This window comes from Centruroides vittatus, unplaced genomic scaffold (assembly GCF_030686945.1).
Source record: "Centruroides vittatus isolate TY-2023 unplaced genomic scaffold, ASM3068694v2 contig_392, whole genome shotgun sequence".
Classification (NCBI taxonomy): domain Eukaryota; kingdom Metazoa; phylum Arthropoda; class Arachnida; order Scorpiones; family Buthidae; genus Centruroides; species Centruroides vittatus.
Window position 1 is genome coordinate 1,364,487 of NW_027122208.1, and position 20,159 is coordinate 1,384,645.

At 31.1% G+C, this 20,159-nt stretch overlaps 1 protein-coding gene across 1 annotated transcript in view; it reads left to right on the forward strand.

Moving 5' to 3' along the window:
- The window catches only part of LOC136975978 (probable methylmalonate-semialdehyde/malonate-semialdehyde dehydrogenase [acylating], mitochondrial), a 36,123-nt gene extending 17,052 nt beyond the window's left edge, over positions 1-19,071 (forward strand). The window contains exons 7-15 of the mRNA XM_067271172.1: positions 1,728-1,875; positions 7,675-7,739; positions 7,823-7,879; positions 7,950-8,009; positions 8,350-8,479; positions 8,547-8,728; positions 12,396-12,575; positions 15,648-15,746; positions 18,817-19,071. Of these exons, the coding sequence (XP_067127273.1) occupies positions 1,728-1,875; positions 7,675-7,739; positions 7,823-7,879; positions 7,950-8,009; positions 8,350-8,479; positions 8,547-8,728; positions 12,396-12,575; positions 15,648-15,746; positions 18,817-18,918 (1,023 nt within the window). The 3' untranslated portion in view covers positions 18,919-19,071. The remainder of the gene's footprint in view (positions 1-1,727; positions 1,876-7,674; positions 7,740-7,822; positions 7,880-7,949; positions 8,010-8,349; positions 8,480-8,546; positions 8,729-12,395; positions 12,576-15,647; positions 15,747-18,816) is intronic.
- Positions 19,072-20,159: the final 1,088 nt, after the last annotated feature.

Genomic DNA, 20,159 nt, shown 5'->3' on the forward strand with positions numbered 1-20,159 from the left:
TGTAAAATACAGTAGCTCTTTTTTTGTATTTCTTATGTGCAAGAATTAGCTTTTTCAAGATTTTAGAACAAACTCTCAACTTAAAAGTTCTATATTCAGTTTAAAAGTCACTAATTTTGTTTACTTTTAGAATACATCATCAATGTCATTTTTTAAATACTTGAATCTTTAACTATTTGAAATTTTTATTAAAAACTGATTTGAAAAGATAATCAGAGTAATGTAGTTCTCATTTAATTTGTTCTCATTTAGAACAGGATAATAAAAGTTTAATATTTTCTCATTTACCAAAGTGATAAAAAATCAGTTTGATATTAGTATCAATGGTGGATTAACCAATAGGTGCACTAGGCACATGCTAAGGGCCTTGTCTTCTCAAGGGGCTTCAAAAATTATATAGCAAAAAGATAATATGCCTCTAAAAATTTAGTGAATGTTTAAAAGTGTATATTATAAAGGAAAAACTTATTACTTAAAGATTTTATTGTCTTCTTAATACAAAAAAATACTTTTACATAAAGGGTCTTATAACAAAATTGCACCTAGGGTCTCAAAGGAACATAATCTGCTACTGATTAATATTTTAGATGCTTTTCCTTAAGAAGAGAAACAAGTAAAACAGCAAAGCCATTTTTGGGATGAGACTATGTCTCTGAGAGCGTGAGCAACGCATGTGCAAATCTCACACTTGCACCTGTTTGTAGAAACAGTCTCAGCATTTCATATTTTCTTTTGACTCAGTTCTCAGTCCCCTGACTACCTACAAGTTTGGTTTATTTTATATGCACATGATTTGGGCACCAAGTACTCTGTGCCAAATTGCAACTCCTGACATGTACTCCTTCATACCTCTAAGGTGTGCAGCCGTTGACAGCAGTGCAATTTTACAGATAAGACATAGTCTTGTCAAATATTTCTTAAATTAGAAAGAAATCCAGGAAAAAAAATGAACAATTCAATAAAGTTAGTTGAAAAATTTAGTTTTATTAGCTATCATCAGGTTTACAACAAAATTAATAATAAACATAAAATAGAATTTTTATAAAATTTGAACTAAAAGGTATGTTTATTCAATTGGATGTTACTGTTTGCTTTGTTGCTTGTATAACATGAAATCTGTTATGCTACTTTAAAAATAGATTTCCACACACATGATACAGTGTGCATTTTTTAAAATAATTTATAGCTAATGCATTTTTACTAGCTTGTAAGTTCCAAGTGTTTATGTTGAGTTTTGTCCCAGGTACGATGAAGAAGATGCACTCTAAGTAGACTTACAACTGATTTTCATTTGCATATGCTGCTAAAGCTGTTGTGGAAACATCCTTCTTAATAAATTCTTCATGTTCTTTTAAATGTGTGTTCAAGGAGTGTGTCATGGCCTCTATGTTCTCTAATTCACTATGGATTCTATTATCGAATAAAAGAATGGAGTAGACTCCAAGAAGGAGTTTAGGGTCATTTGGATCTTTAGCATTTTTAAGTAATGAATAGATCACAGGGTTTTTTTATAAGCTGTTCTGCAGTTATTGACTCTAACTACTTCCTTATGGGTGGAAGAAACCCCTTGATGTATTTAACCATTTTGAAAGGTTTATTTTGATTCCTGTGGTTTTCTAGAGAAACATAAGAAGCAAAATAAAACTTTCAAATTGGTTAAATATGTCAAGTGACTTTCTGACATCTATAAATAAATATAATCATTTAATGCAATTTTATTTTTATAGATGTTTCCTTTAGCATTGGTTTGTGGGAATACGTTTGTCTTAAAGCCATCTGAAAGAGATCCTGGAGCAACAATGATTTTGATGGAACTTCTTAAAGAAACTGGTTTACCTGATGGTGTTGTAAATGTTATACATGGTCAACATGAAGGTAAAAGAATTATCCCATATTTAAAAATTATTATACATATATCTATTATTATTTTAGAAACTTACATTAGAGTTAAAAATATTAACATTATTTTTACTAACCTTATCAAAGATTAGGAAATTTATTAAAATTATTAATAAAAAATTATTTCATTTTGAATTAAGCTATACATCCACCAAATTATTTATTTATATTTTGAATTAAGTACTAAGAAGGTCAATTTGTCCATAATTGGTTTTAAATATATTTTAATTCTTGTTAAATAACTAATTATAATTACTAAATTATGCTTCAATATTATTATTATTATGTTGGGTTAAGTGAGATATACTCGGTTAACACCGGTGGCTGTGTACTATGCCGGACCAAAGTCAAGGCATAGTAACCAAAACAGAAATTAAAGAAGTGTATCAGTGTGTGGGTCTGTATTCAGGAATTTTCTCACAATATGACATGTATTCAATATAGTGGCCTTCTGTAGTGTGATGTATGTGTTTCTATTCAATTGTAATGTGCCCAGGCTTTTGTGTAGTGTGTGTGGTATGACACCTGTAGAGGAGAGAACAACAGGTACAATAAGCACCCTATCCATCCTCCACAGATGCCTTATTTCCTGGGCGAGTTCTGTGTACTTGCTAATTTTTTCAGTGCATGCGTTTTGTATATTGTGAGTGTTTGGAATGGATATGTCTATAATGTATGTGATTTTATTGTGTTTGTCAATGAGTGTGATGTCTGGTCTGTTGTGGTAAATTGTTTTATCTGTGATTATGGCTCTGTCGTAGTACATTTTGTGCATGTTGTTTTCCAATACTGTCTGTGGAATGTATTTGTAGTATGTTCGTGGATGTCTACTAATTTGTGTTTCTTTGCAAGTTCTTGGTGTATTATATTTGCTACTTGATTATGTCTGTGTAAATAATCTGTCTGTGCCAAGAGCTTGCAACCAGAAGTGATGTGTTGTATAGTTTCTGGCATGATGTGACATTTTCTGCACGTGTCATTCGTGAGTGTTGCATCTTTGAGTATGTGTTTTCTGTAGTTTTTAGTATTTATGACCTGATCCTGTATGGCAATCATGAATCCTTCCGTCTCCCCAAAGAGGCATCCCCGAGCTAACCAGCTGTTTGACGCAGTTTTGTCAACAAAATCCTGGGCCAGATCGTAAGGATGCCTGCCATGGAGTGCCTTTCGAGCCTACGATTGCTTAATGGTGTCTATGCCTTTTATATGTTGTGTTGTGTCCGTATGATGTGAGTGTAAGTTTAATGGTGTGTTATTTGAATCTGCTAGAGTTACTGCTTTGTGTAATTGTGATGTTTCTTGTTTTTTGTAGAAAAACTCTCGCAGTGACTGAATTTGTTTGTAGTGAAGGTTAACTATGTCAATCAGGCCACGTCCGCCATCTTTACGTGGAAGGGTTAATCTTTCTGTGGCGGATTTAGGATGATGTTGTTTATGCTTAGTAAGTGTAGTTCTTGTTTTCCTTTGGAGTTGCTCAAGATATGTGTGAGTCCAATGTATAACTCCAAAAGAATATGTGAGTACTGGAATGACATATGTGTTTATTGCTTTGACTGTGTGTTTTGCATTTAACTGTGTTCTGAGAATAGCATTTAACCTACTTTGGTATTCTTTAATTAATCTTTGCTTTATTTGTGTATGTTCTGTTAGTTTGGCCTGTTGGAATCCTAAATACTTGTAGAACTTGCCCTCTTCCATGGATTCAATAATGTCTCCATTTCCAAGTGCAAAATCTTCTTTCTTCAGGATTCCTTTTTCTATGTGAAGTGTTTTGCATTTATCTAGGCCAAATTCCATTTGTATGTTCTTGGTGTATGAATGTGTGATTTGTAGGAGTTGATGAAGTTGTTTTTGTGTGGATGCATAAAGTTTTATGTCATCCATGTACATGAGATGTGACAGTGTAAACTGTGTTGTTTTTTCGTGTCTGATATTGTAACCATATTGCGTGTTGTTTAACATCTTGGATAACGGGTTCAGGGTTAAGCAGAACCAGAAAGGACTCAAGGAATCTCCTTGAAAAATTCCTCGCCCAATAAAAATTTGGTTTGTTTGTATGGAAGTGTTATGAACCCTGAGATGTAGTGTTGTTCTCCAGTGCTGCATAGTGTTTTGAAAGAATGCAATGAGTGATGGATGTATTTTGTACATGTGTAGAATATGTAGCAGCCAACTGTGTGGAACACTGTCGAATGCTTTTCTGTAGTCTATATATGCCATGAGTATGTTTCTGTGTTGTTTGTGTGCTTGCCATAGAATGACTGAATCTATGAGTAACTGTTCTTTGCATCCCCTGTGATTTCTACGGCAACCTTTTTGTTGTTCCGTAAGAATGTTGTGTTCTTCAACATGTTTGTATATTTTGTTTGCGATACAGGATGTCAATAATTTGTAGTGTGTTGGAAGACATGTAATTGGTCTGTATTGTGTGGGGTCTGTGGTATTGTTGTTTTTAGGTTTCATGTAGGTGATGCCCTGGGTAAGAAAATTTGGCATGTCTTGTGGATTGATGATGATGTGTGTTAGATGTTTAGCTAGTTCCTGGTGCAGTGATGTGAACTTTTTGTACCAGAAATTGTGAATGTTGTCTACACTAGGTGTCTTCCAGTTGTGTGTTCTGTTAACAGTGTATTGGAAATCATGTATGTTTATTTCAACACAGGGCATAGTTGGTATGTTGTGCAAGTTTCTGTTCTCCTCCTTGATCCAACCTGCATTAGCATTATGCGTGACAGCACTGGACCAAAGAGAGGACCAATATGTTGTGAGTTCTTCTTCTGTTGGTGTGCCACTGTGCTGTGTATCAGTGTTTGCTTTGTTATTAATTTGTCTGTAAAAGAGTTTTTCATTGTTTGTAAATAATTTATTTTGTTGTTTTCGTAGTGTACATGTTTTGTATCGTTTGAGTCTACGTGCTTTGGCAGCAAGTTTCTGTTTTAGTGTATCAATGTATTCTGTAATGCGTGTGTTGTGATGTTCGTGTTTTGTGTGTGTTTTTATTTTCTTGAAAATGTTTTTGAGCTGTTTCCTTAATTTGGGTGTTATGTTGTTTTTAGTGTATTGTGTCAGCCTGCCTAATTGCTGTCTAATGTCATTTATTTGTGTTTCTATTCTTCTCTGCCAGGCAGGCTTGTGATAGAATTGTGTTTTCTGTGTATTTGTCTGTGATTGTACTTTCAGTCCATGGTGTGTCACTACTGTGACTGCCCCAGCATAAACTAATGTATGAATGTCTGCGAGTGTAGAAATTGAATGAATGTAGTGTGGTAGTAAGTGAGTGTTTACATAATTTAGTGTTTTTCCTACTTCCTTTGACGTGTTTATTTTTGGTATTCGTGGTCGTTGTGTGGGATCTGTACCTGTATATTTAGTGAGTGTTTCCTGAAATATAAGTGAGAGCGTATTAACTAAATCCAAGTCTATGTTATCAGTGATGGATGAGGAAGTGTCTGTAGTATCATTAGTGGTAATTGTTGTATGTGTGTTATTATCAATGCTTGTTGCTGGATTATCCTGACAGGTTACATGATCTTCATTAATGTTAGATGTTTCTGTCTGTTGATGTATTTGATCAGCAACCTGTTGTTTGATAAGTTCAAGTGTTGTTTGTGGAATAAGGTTGTTGTGTATAATTGTTCTTTTTTGATCAACAACCCTTTGTTCAGTGACAGTGAGATGAGGATATTGTTGTGTGAATTTATGGTGTAGTTGTTGTCTGTATGCTGTCATGTTTGTTTCAAGTTTTGTGATCGTGTAATAAGTACGGATGATAAACTCGTTCATTTCTACTGTCCATTTCATCCGTTGGCGTGGTTTTCCAGCCTTTGTGGTCTGTGGATGCATTGCCACAGAAACACCAAGGCTGGGTTGGTTCCTCACATCTGTTGAGGGCATTGCAGTAGCCATGCTTGGGCCGGTGCTGCTTTCGCCACCGGTAACCAAGGGAGACTGTGGCCTATTTTTCGAACGTGAGCCTCTGCCTAACCCACGAACGCGGACCTTGTTAACCCGGGCGACGTCCGAGCCGGTATCACACTTTGATCTAGTTATCACCATAATAAATATCTCCACAGAATGTGGGTGTGGTCACTCTTAGCTTCATTTCTCCCCATAGACCTTACTGGCATGGGTGTCCCTACCAGGAGCTTGTGCTCCAGCCTGCATTGCCCTATGGATCAGTAAAATTACTGGGCTCTCCCACCACGACCAGGTGGTGACCATGGGAGAGTTATTATTATTATTATTATTATTCATAAAGTAACTGCTTCAGTAGCAAATCACTCAATCATCTACACACAACCTCATGCAGCAGCAAAAAACATTTATTAAACCGAAAAACTAATGTTTTCAGTCATAATTAAGGGCTTTCATCAGGTTGATATTCCAAAAATAAGACATTTTCAAATACTAACTGAAATGGAACAAAAATATTTAAATGCCTGACATGGTTTAAATATAAAAATTCTACAATCTGCTACATTCCTGTAACATGTGCAAAAACTAAAAGACAAAAAGAACAAAAAATTTAATATAATGTACTGAAAGAATTAATATTTTCAGTAAACAGTGAAAAATATTCATTTCTACAAAGAAAAGTTATTTTTTTAGTAACATGTTAAGAATGATATTTTTAATGCAACAATATAAAGTTCCTCAGAATTTTAATATGTAAATGGTATTCAAATTCATTAATTTAGAGAAATTACTTAAATTTTATTGTTTTTTAAAGAGGTTTTATGATTATTGTAATAAAAATTATATCAAATAGATCAAATTTACGTTTGAATATAGAATAAATTTATTTTAAATATATAATGCTAAACAGATGCATTTAAGATTTGAGTATTTAGCTTGAATTTTAACTCTAAAATAAAATAAAACTTGTACAGTATGCTGCAGTTAAATTTTATCAGTATGTATCAATGGTGTTAACAACATTCTTCTGATCATAGTTTCCACTTTTGCCACTCATGTTACTTAGCTAAAAAGTTGTGTTACAATTAATTTACAAAGTAATGAAAAATGTATCAATAATGGTGAATGTTTAATTAAGATGAAAGTAGAAAAATGAATGAAATTTTTAATAAACTAATAAAAGTGACAAAAGTGAAAAGTATGACCATGAGAATGTTAATATAATCTCTCAAATTATTGGACTATAATATGATTTCATATTATAGACAAGTTCCTTGAACTATAATATGATTATTATAGCCAGATTGTTGGCCTTACTTAAAAATTAGGTTTGTGGATTATTGTTTTTATATACAGTATATATACAGGAGAATGTTTTCAATAATCTCATTCATGTGACATATATACCAACAGATGAGAAGTATTATTTTTTAAACATTAATTAATTTTTTTTTTTTGGAGATTGTTTCTTTTTTTATCTTTAGATTAGGCCCTATTCTTAGGTTTTTTCCTATTGCACAAATATCAGTTTTGCTTTGGCCAAGTCAATAAATCCTAGCATTAATAAGCTGTTCTAAAAGACATAAATGGAAAATAATAACAATAACATAAATCTTATGCCTGCATAATTATTTATTAATTTCAATCACTGTTCAATCATAATTATTAGACATGTATAGCATGCACTATGTGTCTGCATGTGATATAATTTACTATAAGTGTGCTGTGGTTGCATATTATCATTTAAATTGAAAAATGTTTGATTTGTAATATATTTAGTTTTTTTAAATTGATTATTAATTTTAGTAATAGATACAAAATAATAATAATTGTTTATAAACATATTAAAATAATTTCTAGCTGTTACATTTATTTGTGACAACCCTGATATCAAAGCCATATCATTTGTGGGATCTGATCAAGCTGTAAGTTATTATTTATAATTGATTTTAATATATTATTTAGTTTATTTTGTTTTAATGTATATAAATATGTAATTTTTTTAAAGGGAAAATATATCTATGAAAGAGGATCAAAAAAGGGAAAGAGAGTACAATGTAACATGGTATGAGTATCTCCTATTTTGAAAAATTTTTGACAGAAAATGAATACTGATAAAACTTTAACTGTTCCAGGGAGCAAAAAATCATGGAGTTGTAATGCCTGATGCTAATAAGGAACATGCTCTAAACCAAGTAATAATTATAAATTCATTATCAAGTTAAAGAATGTCTACTAGTATATGTTTTTTTACATATTATTTATTGAAATATGATAAGAATGAACTAGCCACTACAATTATTCAGCAGAATTAATCAATGCATCTTTAACCAGTGATTCTAACATTTCAACATCACATGCCTGAAGATGGCTTGTTAACCAGGTTGAAAATGTTAGTGTTATTTAAACTTCACCCACTGTTAAAGGTGCATTAAGTTAATTCAGTTAAACTATGATTATAATTATGGTGTAGATAGAAATAAAATTTATTTAAGATTATGATCATTTAAAAATTTTTAATGAATTTATTTTTAGTTAGTAGGTGCAGCTTTTGGTGCAGCAGGACAAAGATGTATGGCACTATCCACAGCAGTATTTGTGGGCGAAGCTCGTCAGTGGTTACCAGAATTAGTTGAACGTGCTAAAAAGCTTAAAGTAAATGCAGGTGAAAATTTAAAGTAAGTTTTGAAGTTTATTATTTAAAATTGTGTGATAATAACTTGTTTTATTAGGTCATGTACCTGAAACTGATGTTGGACCTGTCATTTCTCCTGAATCAAAAAAACGAATATGTAACTTAGTGCAAAGTGGAATAGAAGAAGGTGCTAATATTTTACTAGATGGTCGTAATGTTGTTGTTTCCGGTTATGAAGAAGGCAATTTTGTTGGACCCACAATTTTAAGTGATGTAAAGGTAAGAATTAAAATAGTTATAGTGAATAATTTAATGTATACTTGATTTAAAATGGCAGATGATATATTTATAAAATATAGAAAATACAAAAACATCTTCACTTTCACCCTTTCCAACCACCAGGAACTAACAAACAGTCTTCCTTTGCAGAGACTGTTCACACAGAGGAATACTTAGTTTCTGGTGGTTGGAAAGGATGGAAATGAAGATGTTTTGTATCATCTGTATTTTCCATATTTTTTAATAATTTAATGATTTATGAATTTAAAAGTATTAGGACAATAAACAACTATATTTACTTTAAATTGCCAATAAATTTTCTTTTATAATCAAAATATTTTTAAAATTTATCTTATATCTTATTACTCTTAATTAAAAAATAATTTGTTTAACTAATATAATATGTGAAGTGTAATTTAATAAACTTAATTTCAAATTCAGATTTATTAATTCAGATCTATAAGAACCAATGTTCAGATTATTTTTACAGATTATTATCTTTTTAATTGAACTTATAAATAAATTTTACTTCCATTTTTTATAATTTATTCTTTAATAATCAGTCAATAAGTTTATTCTTAACCTGACATTGATGTAGTCAGTAAAAATTGTGTATACATTGCATAGGGTCAGTAATTGGTGTATAGGGTCTTCAACAACTCTCTTAGATTTTCAACTTAAAATGAAGAATCAGGTTATGATTTTCATAATTTAAGTTGAACATTTTTAGAAAGTAGAAGAATAAGAGTGCTAAGTGCAGTATATGAGCAAATAGTTTTAAAATTAAAACATTCGAAGTGTTAACCAGTGGCGTGCCGTGACATTTGATGATAGGGAAGCTGTGTTTCTGTAAGAAGCCGACTTACAGGGGCAATAAATTAATTGCGCGTCGGGGCCCGTTTGTATTCGTTTGCTCGATAAGCCAGTAAAAACCGTATACTTCTTTAAATGTATTTTTAATAGATTATCTGACGTACTTAATAAATAAGAAAGTTCAATATAATTACCTCCGTTATTAGATTCAATAAATTCCCTACGCCCTCTAAATACCAATTCTTGCTTTGAGAAAAAACATATAACATCTATTAATTTAGATATATCTATTAATCGTAATTATCTTGTTATAATTTTCAATATTTATTTTATTTTGTCTACCAATGTTATTCTAATGTCTACTTATTTTATATTGTCTACTAATGTCTATTTTATTTTGATTTCCAAATTGCTTCAATTTTACGAAAGAATCGTCATTCGTCATAAATTTTATCGTCAAAATGTCGAAATTTGTTTGTCGACGTATTTATATTTAATTTAGGCATTGGTCTTTCTCTTTTAATAACGTTTTCGTTTTCATTATATGGTCTTGAGCCAAAACATTTTTAAAATATATTTTTGAATCACTAGCCACGATATAAGGGCTAAAATTAAAATTATCAGAAAAACTTACCAGGTAAAACAAAATGTGTGATGAATATACATACCTAGTACAAAAAATTCTTCAATTGTATGAATATACTTTTAAAGAAACTTATAATTAAATATAACTTTGTGAAAAAACGTACATAAAAATAACAAAATATTCTTTACTTTTTAAATCTTAAAACAATCCACTTAGTGAATTACTGTAGCTCCCTACGAGTGGCTAATGATTGGAATCGGAGACGGCCCAGGTAGGTGTGTGCGTGCCAAATCCCGAGGGTGCCGATACCGGTCGATGTCAAATGCCTCTTTTGTCGCATCACTAGTATATATCAAAGGACGCAACAGGGTTGTTGTAGATTTTAAACGTTTCTCACCATAGCTGTAAAAATCTAAATATGTTAAACTTAACGGATTGTCCGTCGTTCGTTTTCTAACTAATTCGTTTTAGAACCAAGTGTTCACGGAAATTTCCAAAATTTACAACTTTTCGGTCACTCTCATTGAACTGGAGAAATTTCTGTCTTTATTACATCTAATATTATGAAAGATCAGACCCCACTGTACTCGGCAAGAGATTGGTTCGGTTAAGCTTCTGTTTAAGTAAAATTTCGGCTCTTTCATTAGGGTTTTATTTATGTTTCTAATTCCCTAATCGCTTAATTATTTAACTACTTCTTAAGTAGAAATAAGTCGAAACCGGTTACTTTGTACTTGAATATCTGTAGTCTTGGGAAAGAAGTGGAAAGAAATTTATGACAACCGATACATAAATCGTAAATTTAAGGAAAATAAATTCTAGAGCTTTTTTTGTACCATTGTACGTCTCATTCATTAAATTTGGTTGTAAATGATGCTGCCAAAGTAACAGTTAATTTTTTAACACTATACTAGAATTGTACACGTTTTTTCTGCATCCCCTTACAGATGGGATGTACTAAATCGTAATATCACCGGTTTAACATTGAAATCCGTAAGTAATATAAGATGGGAGAGCAGAATAAACGCAGAATAAATATATCAAATATTTTAATGGATTTTTTTTAAACTCCTGTCAACTATACAGAACTATCATAAAAACATGCCAGTAAACTCCTATCAGTTGGGTTAAGTTATAAATCTAGTCTAGGGTGGGCAACCTCTTTTATAACGTGGGCCAGAATAAATTTTACGTTTTATCCGCGGGCGTAGTAGTTAATTGACGCCTTCTTGTGACATAATTTTTTTGTCTGCAAATATGAAATAAATAAATAAAAAGTTAATTACTACATTTATTTCTCTTATCGTTTTTGAAAATTACAAAAATGAACTATTAATTAATTATTTTTCCAATTTAATAATCTATTAAAGATCTCGCGGGCCGGATAGAAACTTTTCGCGAGCCGTAGCTGGCCCGTGGGCCGGGGGTTGTCAGCCGTTGATCTAGTCTACTCGTGATTCACATAATCGGGTGAGGGCGGCCGAATATCTAGCAGGCAGGCGGCTAACAGCCCACAACCGGTCCAGGATATAAAATTAGAAGCTTTATGCGTGTGTTGCTTCTACCAGCTAAACCGTGACGTTGGTGGTCTGTAAAGCGCATGCGCCAATGCCTATAATCTGGCTGCTTGGAACTTGACAGGCAGGTGGCTAACAGCTCAGAACCGGTCCGGGATATAAAATTAGATGCTTTACGCGTGTGTTGCTTCTACCAGCTAAACTGGGTGAGGTTGGTGCTCTGTAAACCGCATGTGTAAATGCCTATATAATCTGGCTGATTGGAAACTGACCCGGTTTCGACACTCCTTCCGCCATCGAATTATTCGAATATACAATAGCGATCTTATTGTTTTTTTCACACGTAGTATAGAAATTTGTAATAAGATAGATAATGCAGTTATAATAAAATATTAATTTTAATTAATTCAAAGTACGTTAAAATATGAAAATTTATATTTTATAAAATACGAGGGAAGGTCATTGGAAGGTGGAATCGGCGCTTCCATCGCTTCCAATGACGGCACGCCACTGGTGTTAACCCATTTTACGAATGTTGAGTTAAAATAAAATTTATATTTGTTTTCACAGAAGAAATAAGTTCGTTATGAATAACTGTATATATTATAATGTTTTTATTTTGAAATCTTTATGCTAAAATTTGCAAAGCTTAAAAATAGTTTTTACTATTTAACACTTCATCAAATAAAGATATAAAAAACATAATATATATTTTATCAAAAATTAAAAATACATATTTTAATCTTTAAAGCCCTCAATGAAATGTTATAAAGAAGAAATTTTTGGCCCAGTACTAATTACAATGAGTGTAGACACAATAGATGATGCTATTTCTATCATAAATAACAATCCATATGGAAATGGAACTGCCATATTCACAAGTAATGGTGCCACAGCTAGGAAATTTACTCAAGAAATAGATGTAGGACAGGTAAGATCTTTTGATTCAGAGTAACATACTGTGATAGAAATACATTTTATACTAATAAAAGATATTTTTAAGTGATTTGTTTTAAAAATTATTTAATATTATTTGCATAACAAGTAAAAACAGTAATAAAATAAAGAGATTTCTTATTTAAGATAGGAAAAATATATAAATAAAATTTTGTTTTTTGGAGTAGAAAATTTAAGTAAGATTTGAATGCAATTGTAAAAATTTTTTCCTACAACTGCATTCAGTTCAGTTTCCTATTTTAATAACCATAAATATTTGAATTACTTACTATAGATTTTCATTTTCTTATACTAATAGCTTTGTATTCATATTAATAAATAAAACTAAACTAGCTGGAACATTTTAGGACATTCATCTTGTTGATATCTAGCAATTAGATTTGTATGAAATCAAATTTTCATTGTGTAACAAAATTTTTTTCTGCTATTTTAATTTCTATCATTTATTATTCTAAACTGTATTTAACAATAAATTTAATTTTTTTTTATTTTTATTGAGTAATGAGTTCATCAAAAATTAGCAGTTGCATCTTATTAGATTATTTTTTAAAATTGAGAGTATAGTATGGGATGATCATAATTAAAGAGAGGATGTTTAGAGATAATTTACCAACAAGCTGGAACAGTTGACAATAACGCAACCATATACCATAATACTTACTCTAGTATATAATATTTAATGGAATTACAAATGTTTTCAACACCATTAAGAGGTCTTCCTCAGGTAAATAAAGCTATTCCACAGATAGAACAAGAATCAACATATTCAAAAATGGGGAAATATTCCAAATAGAATAAAATGTGATTTGAAAATTACAAGATAAAATAAATGACAAAAAACTGTTAGCTTTACAGATGATAAATAAATCAAATTGAGTAATATGATTTGGTAAAATTGCCAGGACAGTAATTGTAAAATTAACAATTAAAGACTACACAATAAAGAGTCATCTCTTGTCCTTTCTCACATCTCCAGGAAAATAACAGTCTCACAGCAGAGTTGACCTTTTATTAGAGGCTTAGCAAAGTGAAGCAGACATTCAGCCTCTAATAAAAAAGGTTGACTCTGCCATAAGACTGTTATTTTCCTGAAGTGTGAGATAGGACAAGGGAAGATTATTGTATAGTCTTGTTTGTTAATTTTGAGTAATATGAATTTTAAAAATAAAACATATTAAAAATAGTGTAGGAACTGAAGTTAAATGAATGTTAAACAAATCTCTCACAGACATATGAATTAAGGCTATGTAGAATGTACTGCCATGCTTGATGTAAAAAAATGTTATTATTATTGATTCAACCTCCATTTAGTATAGCTTTATATATTTCTATAGTCTCAACTGTTTGTAATTTGTCTCTATCCAAATATCTTTTACAAAAGCCTAGCTTCATTCCAAAAGTAGGATACTTCAGATTTTGACATGTATTTGGCAAGTGCTGTAGATAATTATGTTTGGAGATATATATCTTCTTTGTCAGCTCTTTTCCATGTTTATATGAGGTCGACATTCCTACCTTTAATCTGTCTTCTACACTTTTCTCTACCACGGTGTCTTCTTGTGGCTGTACACCATATAGTCTGCTTTTGTCTTTTTGTTCTTCTTCCCTTTAGCGGGAAGGAAAAACTGACCGAGTAGAGTGTTATTAATAGCTTTTTTATACTGCTAGCATTTTCAACTTATGATTGTCATCTTCAGTCAAACAAAAATTCCCTTTAGCACTTTTCTCCATTCTTCTAGCTTCTCTACCTTATCTCATGTTTTGCACAGCACAATGTTGTCTGCAAACAACATACTCCATGGTGCCTTGCTCTTCACATCTTCCACCAATATATCCATCACCAAGTCAAACAGAAACAAGCTGAGGGCTGAGCCCTGGTTCAGTCTCAACTCTCACAGTGAATCCCTCTGTCATACCTACAATATTCTTTCCTTAGTCATTGCTCCTTTTTATACATTTTCTTTACAAGTCTTACATACTTTTCTGGTATTCCCTTTACCCTCATATATCTCAATACCTCCTGTTCCTCACTTTTGAAATCCTTTGATGCTTTACCCCTTGTTTTTGCAATTGTTATCAATTATCTATCCCCATCTTTTCTTTCCAGTTCCTCATAGGCCTTATCTACCACCTTTACATTTCTCTGTTGCTATTTACTATTTACCATACCATATTATAAATGTAATGTTCATGTTTTTGCATACCAAGCAACTGTTCATTAACAATCATATGAACTGTTTGGTGATCAGAAAGTGAAGTTTTATGCATTTTAAACATCCTAATATGGTAATCTATTACCTATTTATAGACATTATACTTGAGTTATCTTTTTGGAAATTTGTTGAGAATTTTGGTTTATGTAATGTATTGTAATTTTTCCATTTAAAATGAGAAATAGATTCTTGGATAATGTTTTCTTGCAGAATGTCTGATTTTCAGGAATGGATGTCTGAATTTGAGATAGAATTACCTAAACTACATTGAGTGTCATAAATACAAAATGACCACTGAATGACAAAATTTAACATTTTATTTCATTTCACTTTCCTGGCTTATGTATATAACTTGGGGAAGAGGAAATATTATGTCAGATTTGACTCGCCCAGTTTTTTGCGAGTCTTGACATGTTGAGACTCTCTGAACCCAAAGAGTAAAAAAAATAAAATAAAGTGTCTTTTTTTATAGACACTCTTTAAAGACCCTCTTTAGATAAAGGAAAAGCTGTTTGATGAACTAGTTATATAAATAAAAATAAATAACAACTAACCGTTAGTTGGTGGTCGGCTTTGGTGGATGTATAGAACTAGTTATAGCTACAAGTTTAAAACTGGCAAGTAATTTGTGTCTGCTTTCAAATTGACTACTAAACACACAACCTACAGGTTATCTGCATGAAATTATACAATAATTTTTATGTTGCTGTAATTGCATTCGACATTTTAAATAATACTTAAATTTTTATTTATTAAAGAATATCAAATCTATTAAAAAACAATAATGAGGTTTGATATTTAAAAAAACTTAATAATTTTAAATATATTTTTAGGTAGGAATAAATGTCCCAATTCCTGTTCCATTACCCATGTTTTCATTTACTGGTTCAAGAGGATCGTTTCTTGGTGACACAAATTTTTATGGAAAAGCAGTAAGTTATGTAACTAAGTAAATATTTTAATTTATTCAAAATATAAAATTTTGATATAATATTGTTAAATAAAAGAAATGAATAGAAAAGTAATATTTTTTGAAAATTATCTAAAATTTAATACGTCTCAAAACCCGAAGTTATATTAAATAAACCGGCCGACGCCTAAATAATCGGGCTAACGATCGGGGAGGCCGCGGGTTCGATCCCCGTCCCGGGTCGGTTATTTTCTTCCAGAACGTTCTAAATTATTTATTAAATTATTAAAATTATAATTATTAATTTAGATACGAGAGGGTGCCTAACACTTACCTCTATACCAAATTTGTTTATATTTATTATTTAATTATAGCCATTTATTAGCCCGATTATTTAGGCATTGGTCGGTTTATTTAATTATCTAAAATTGTATTTCATTCATATATTGTGTTTTACAGATAAGAAGTATATAAAATTTTCTTAAATGCATTATAATTTATTAGATGGAAAGTTACATAACATTTAATAAATAGTATAGCTTATACATATGTATAATAATTAATGAAAAGTGAAGACTAAGTTTTAGTTAAATATAAGGATTTTACCTTTAAATTATTTTTAAAATGATTAAAGACATAAAAAACTAAGTGAAGTTTCCTGTAATTTTGACAATTCTTATATATGTTGAAGACCATTAAATACTAAGACTAAGGAATTTTTATTGGATGAAAATTGTTTATAGATGAAATCAGCTCCAAAAGTGTATAATTAGGCAATTATTTTATAATTTTTAATAGAAAAATTTATATGGTTTATAAGAATTGGTTTCATTCAAATCATAATCAAAAATACACTTTTACTAATTTTTAGAAAAATTTTTTATGTAGTTCAGTCACCCTCATAAAAATTTCATAATATTGATGGTCAGATTTTTGTGTCTTACGGACGGAAAGAAAAAATACCGGCGATCCTTAATGTTTTCCGACAATTCACTTTTTCGAATGATACTTTGAGATCCTTACATTGTTTTCTGTACACCAAATTTGCACTTTTATTCATTTTCAGCCAACAAACAAAACAAATTTGAGCTATTTTAAAGTGACACTTTCTGCCAGTTTTGATTTCAGTAAAAGCAAAATCATTTGTGAAAATTAATTTTTATGTTTTCTATTTATGGTTTTAATGTTTTAAATGTATTTTTATGCGTTATTCACCGAAAAATAAAAATTAAAAAACTTATTTGCCTTAAGAAGATAACTAGCAAATACTCTGAGAGAGCAATTAATCAATATGTAAAATGATGATTATTAATTTTCATATCTATAATCAATATGCAAATTAAAATTTTAAATGATTCTATAGACATTAAAATTTAAGGACAGTAAGGCTTTTACAATTTCGATTCTATAGATGTTCTGTATACTTTTCATTTAGGACATTTTTTGGAAATATAGAGATGGTTCATTGCTGTAGAAGGGATATATGTGCTATAATGTGTGGTATATAATTGAGTATTACCTCTATTGATATTTTTTATTAAAAAATAATACATTTATAAAATGAGTTGCTTCAATACAGCCGTGACCAGAGGGTCGGCACCAGACCGGCGATGCCTACGTCGGGACCGACATCACCGTATCCTTTAAGGCCGATACAGAAACCTTTGGCTGCTATTCCGATTGTGCGCGAGCGGTCGCGTACGTAAACACTAGGAATCCGGGATGGAGGCAGACCGAGAGACAACGTGGCCAAAAGAAGCGCACACTTCAACTTATTTATAAGAGAAAAATACCCGTTTATTTTTATATCTTATTTACACGTATACATAGAACAACAGAGAGTTTTCTTTAACTCTAAAGAACGACTTAAATCGGACAAGACTATATGGCATAACACGATTGCGTATTTAAGTTAACGAGTTTCTAGCCGAGAGAGAGAGCTTGCAATATTATGCGCGATGCGAAATACCTCGATTGTCAAAGTTGTAGATCGAAGACGGTAGACGATGGGATCGTCCCGGATCGTGGAGAGAATTCGAGTTACGTCGGCTTGTCGGGTTCGGAGAACGGCAGAAACAAACGGGAACGGCGGTCGAGAGATTGGCAGAAGGGTAGACAAAAGGATCGGCTCCGGAACACTCACAAAAGGAAGCGAATCGGCGGACTCTCGACAGCATTCTTGTCCTCGATTCAGTCCTTTTTATATCGGGGGTCCTCTCCCTTTGGTTTCAATGCCCTCTTTTTAGCCACATTACTAATTTTGACCAATTGTGAATATTTGTTGTCGGTGACACATTCGAAGAGTCCCCCGGGAAAGGAAGCGATTCCGGGGAGAGAGATGCGATCATCCTCCAGTAATTAAATTGAAAAAATTTTGTGTTTGCTGGGTTTTGAACTAATTTAACACTCGAAAGACGAAAAATTTCATCAAGTCCGGTCTCTCACACAGCAAGTTACATCTTTAAACAAGTTTTGACAAATACAAAAATAGCATATACAGTAAAATTAAATTTGACTTATTCAACATAATATTTAAAAAAAAATGCAATTGTATTATGGAATTTTCATAGTTTTGAAAAATTCATGGGCATGACTGTTGCGCTAAAAAATTTCTGAATATAGGTAAAAATATTTTTTTGATTTGTTATTAAAAGAAATACTTTCGCATTAGTTTTATTCGAATGAAGTAAATATTTCTATATAAAAACGGTTTTCGTGTAGAAGTTAAAACTGAGCGCTCGACTCGCTCAATTTTGAGGCTGATTTTATCCTCTAAAAATGTGTCGTATATCAATAATTCTGTATTTTATTTCTTGACGATTTCTTAGACTGCTTTTAATATATTTTACTCGCCGCATAATTTTATTACAGGAACTTTCTAACAAAGAAATTTAAAATTGAAAAATGTTTGGTGTATATTTTCATAAACTTTATTTTAATTTAAGTTTTAGTAAATATTTGCTTTTCCATATAAAATTCGTTTTCGAGTCGAATTTTTTCTAGCTAAATAAACATAATTAATTTCTGTTTTGTTTTAATAAACGAATTGGCAATTAAATTAGATTTAAAATTTATTACGTTGTTGTTTTTAGGGTTTGAATTTTTACACCCAACTTAAAACTGTGACGCAATTATGGAGAGAGCAGGATGCCGGTCACACCAAAGCTGCCACCGCTATGCCGGTGATGAGATAAACGTACAACGAAACATTGGCCGTTTACCCTAGTCTTCCTCGTTCCGGGCAAACAAAGTGATAATCGTCGGAAGAGATTATGAAATCACAAATTTTCTGCAAACATTTCGTTGTCTCTGTTGCACTATATGAAAATAAATTATATATATTTTTAGGTTTGTTGTAATTTTATAATTTGATCCGATTAATAATATAATTTTCATTTTATTACGACAATTTTCAACGGAAATTTTTTTAATCATTTGTGGAAGTAAAAGCTTATACGGAATAGTGTATCGTTTATATACTAGTCGCACATTAATAATCCTGTATTTTCTTCCTTAGTGATTTATTAAAATACTTATCGATATATATTATATAATACATAATTTTATTTATTGGTATTACGGTAGAACCCCGATTAACCGGGGTTTCCACGTTACGAGGCTGTAAGTGAATATACGTAAAAGAATATTTAAAACGGTAACGGCGGAAACGAATCGTTTTGTAATGTAAGTTTTATCATTCGACTGTAATGCCAGCTAAATCGTTCGTATTAAAGTCTGACTACAATAATACACATTTTTATTATTAATTAAGACTATTGTATTTATTTTCCAAGTAAAAAATGTTGTTTTTATACGCAGTATTAGTAAATTCACTAACGTATAAAAAGAGGCTTAAGACGATGCGCCTTTTAAATCGTTTATATTCGTAATTTTTATTCTAAATGACTGTGGCCATCCATTTTACCCGAGTTTTTGGTTATCTAAGGTAAGTCCACATTATCCGAGATAATTTGAACCAATTAGATAATTGGGATCTACTGTATATATAAGTTGTTAAACATTTCCAAACTAATTTTTTTAATAGATAACAATATTTAACTTTGATTTGAAGATGTTATCTTGCGCTGTTGTATATCGTAGGCCAGAAAATGAATACAATTCATTTTAGAAAAAAATGAAATAAAAGTTTTAGATTGTTCTAGAGTAAAATTGAATTTTTTAAATTTTTATTAGACTGTTATTACATTGATTTATAGTGCAGTTAAAATGACAATCGGATTTATAATTAAAGGAATGAAATTTTCCGAAATATTAATGTTTAAAAACATTTTAAAATTCACCACCTCTCCAAAAATTAATTCGATTCTAATTAAGTTTTCGATTTAATAAATTATATGAACACGGTAGACTCTCGCTAATCGGACTATTCCGTGCGCGGAGGAATACCGGATTACCGAGATAAAAAAAAGACAGT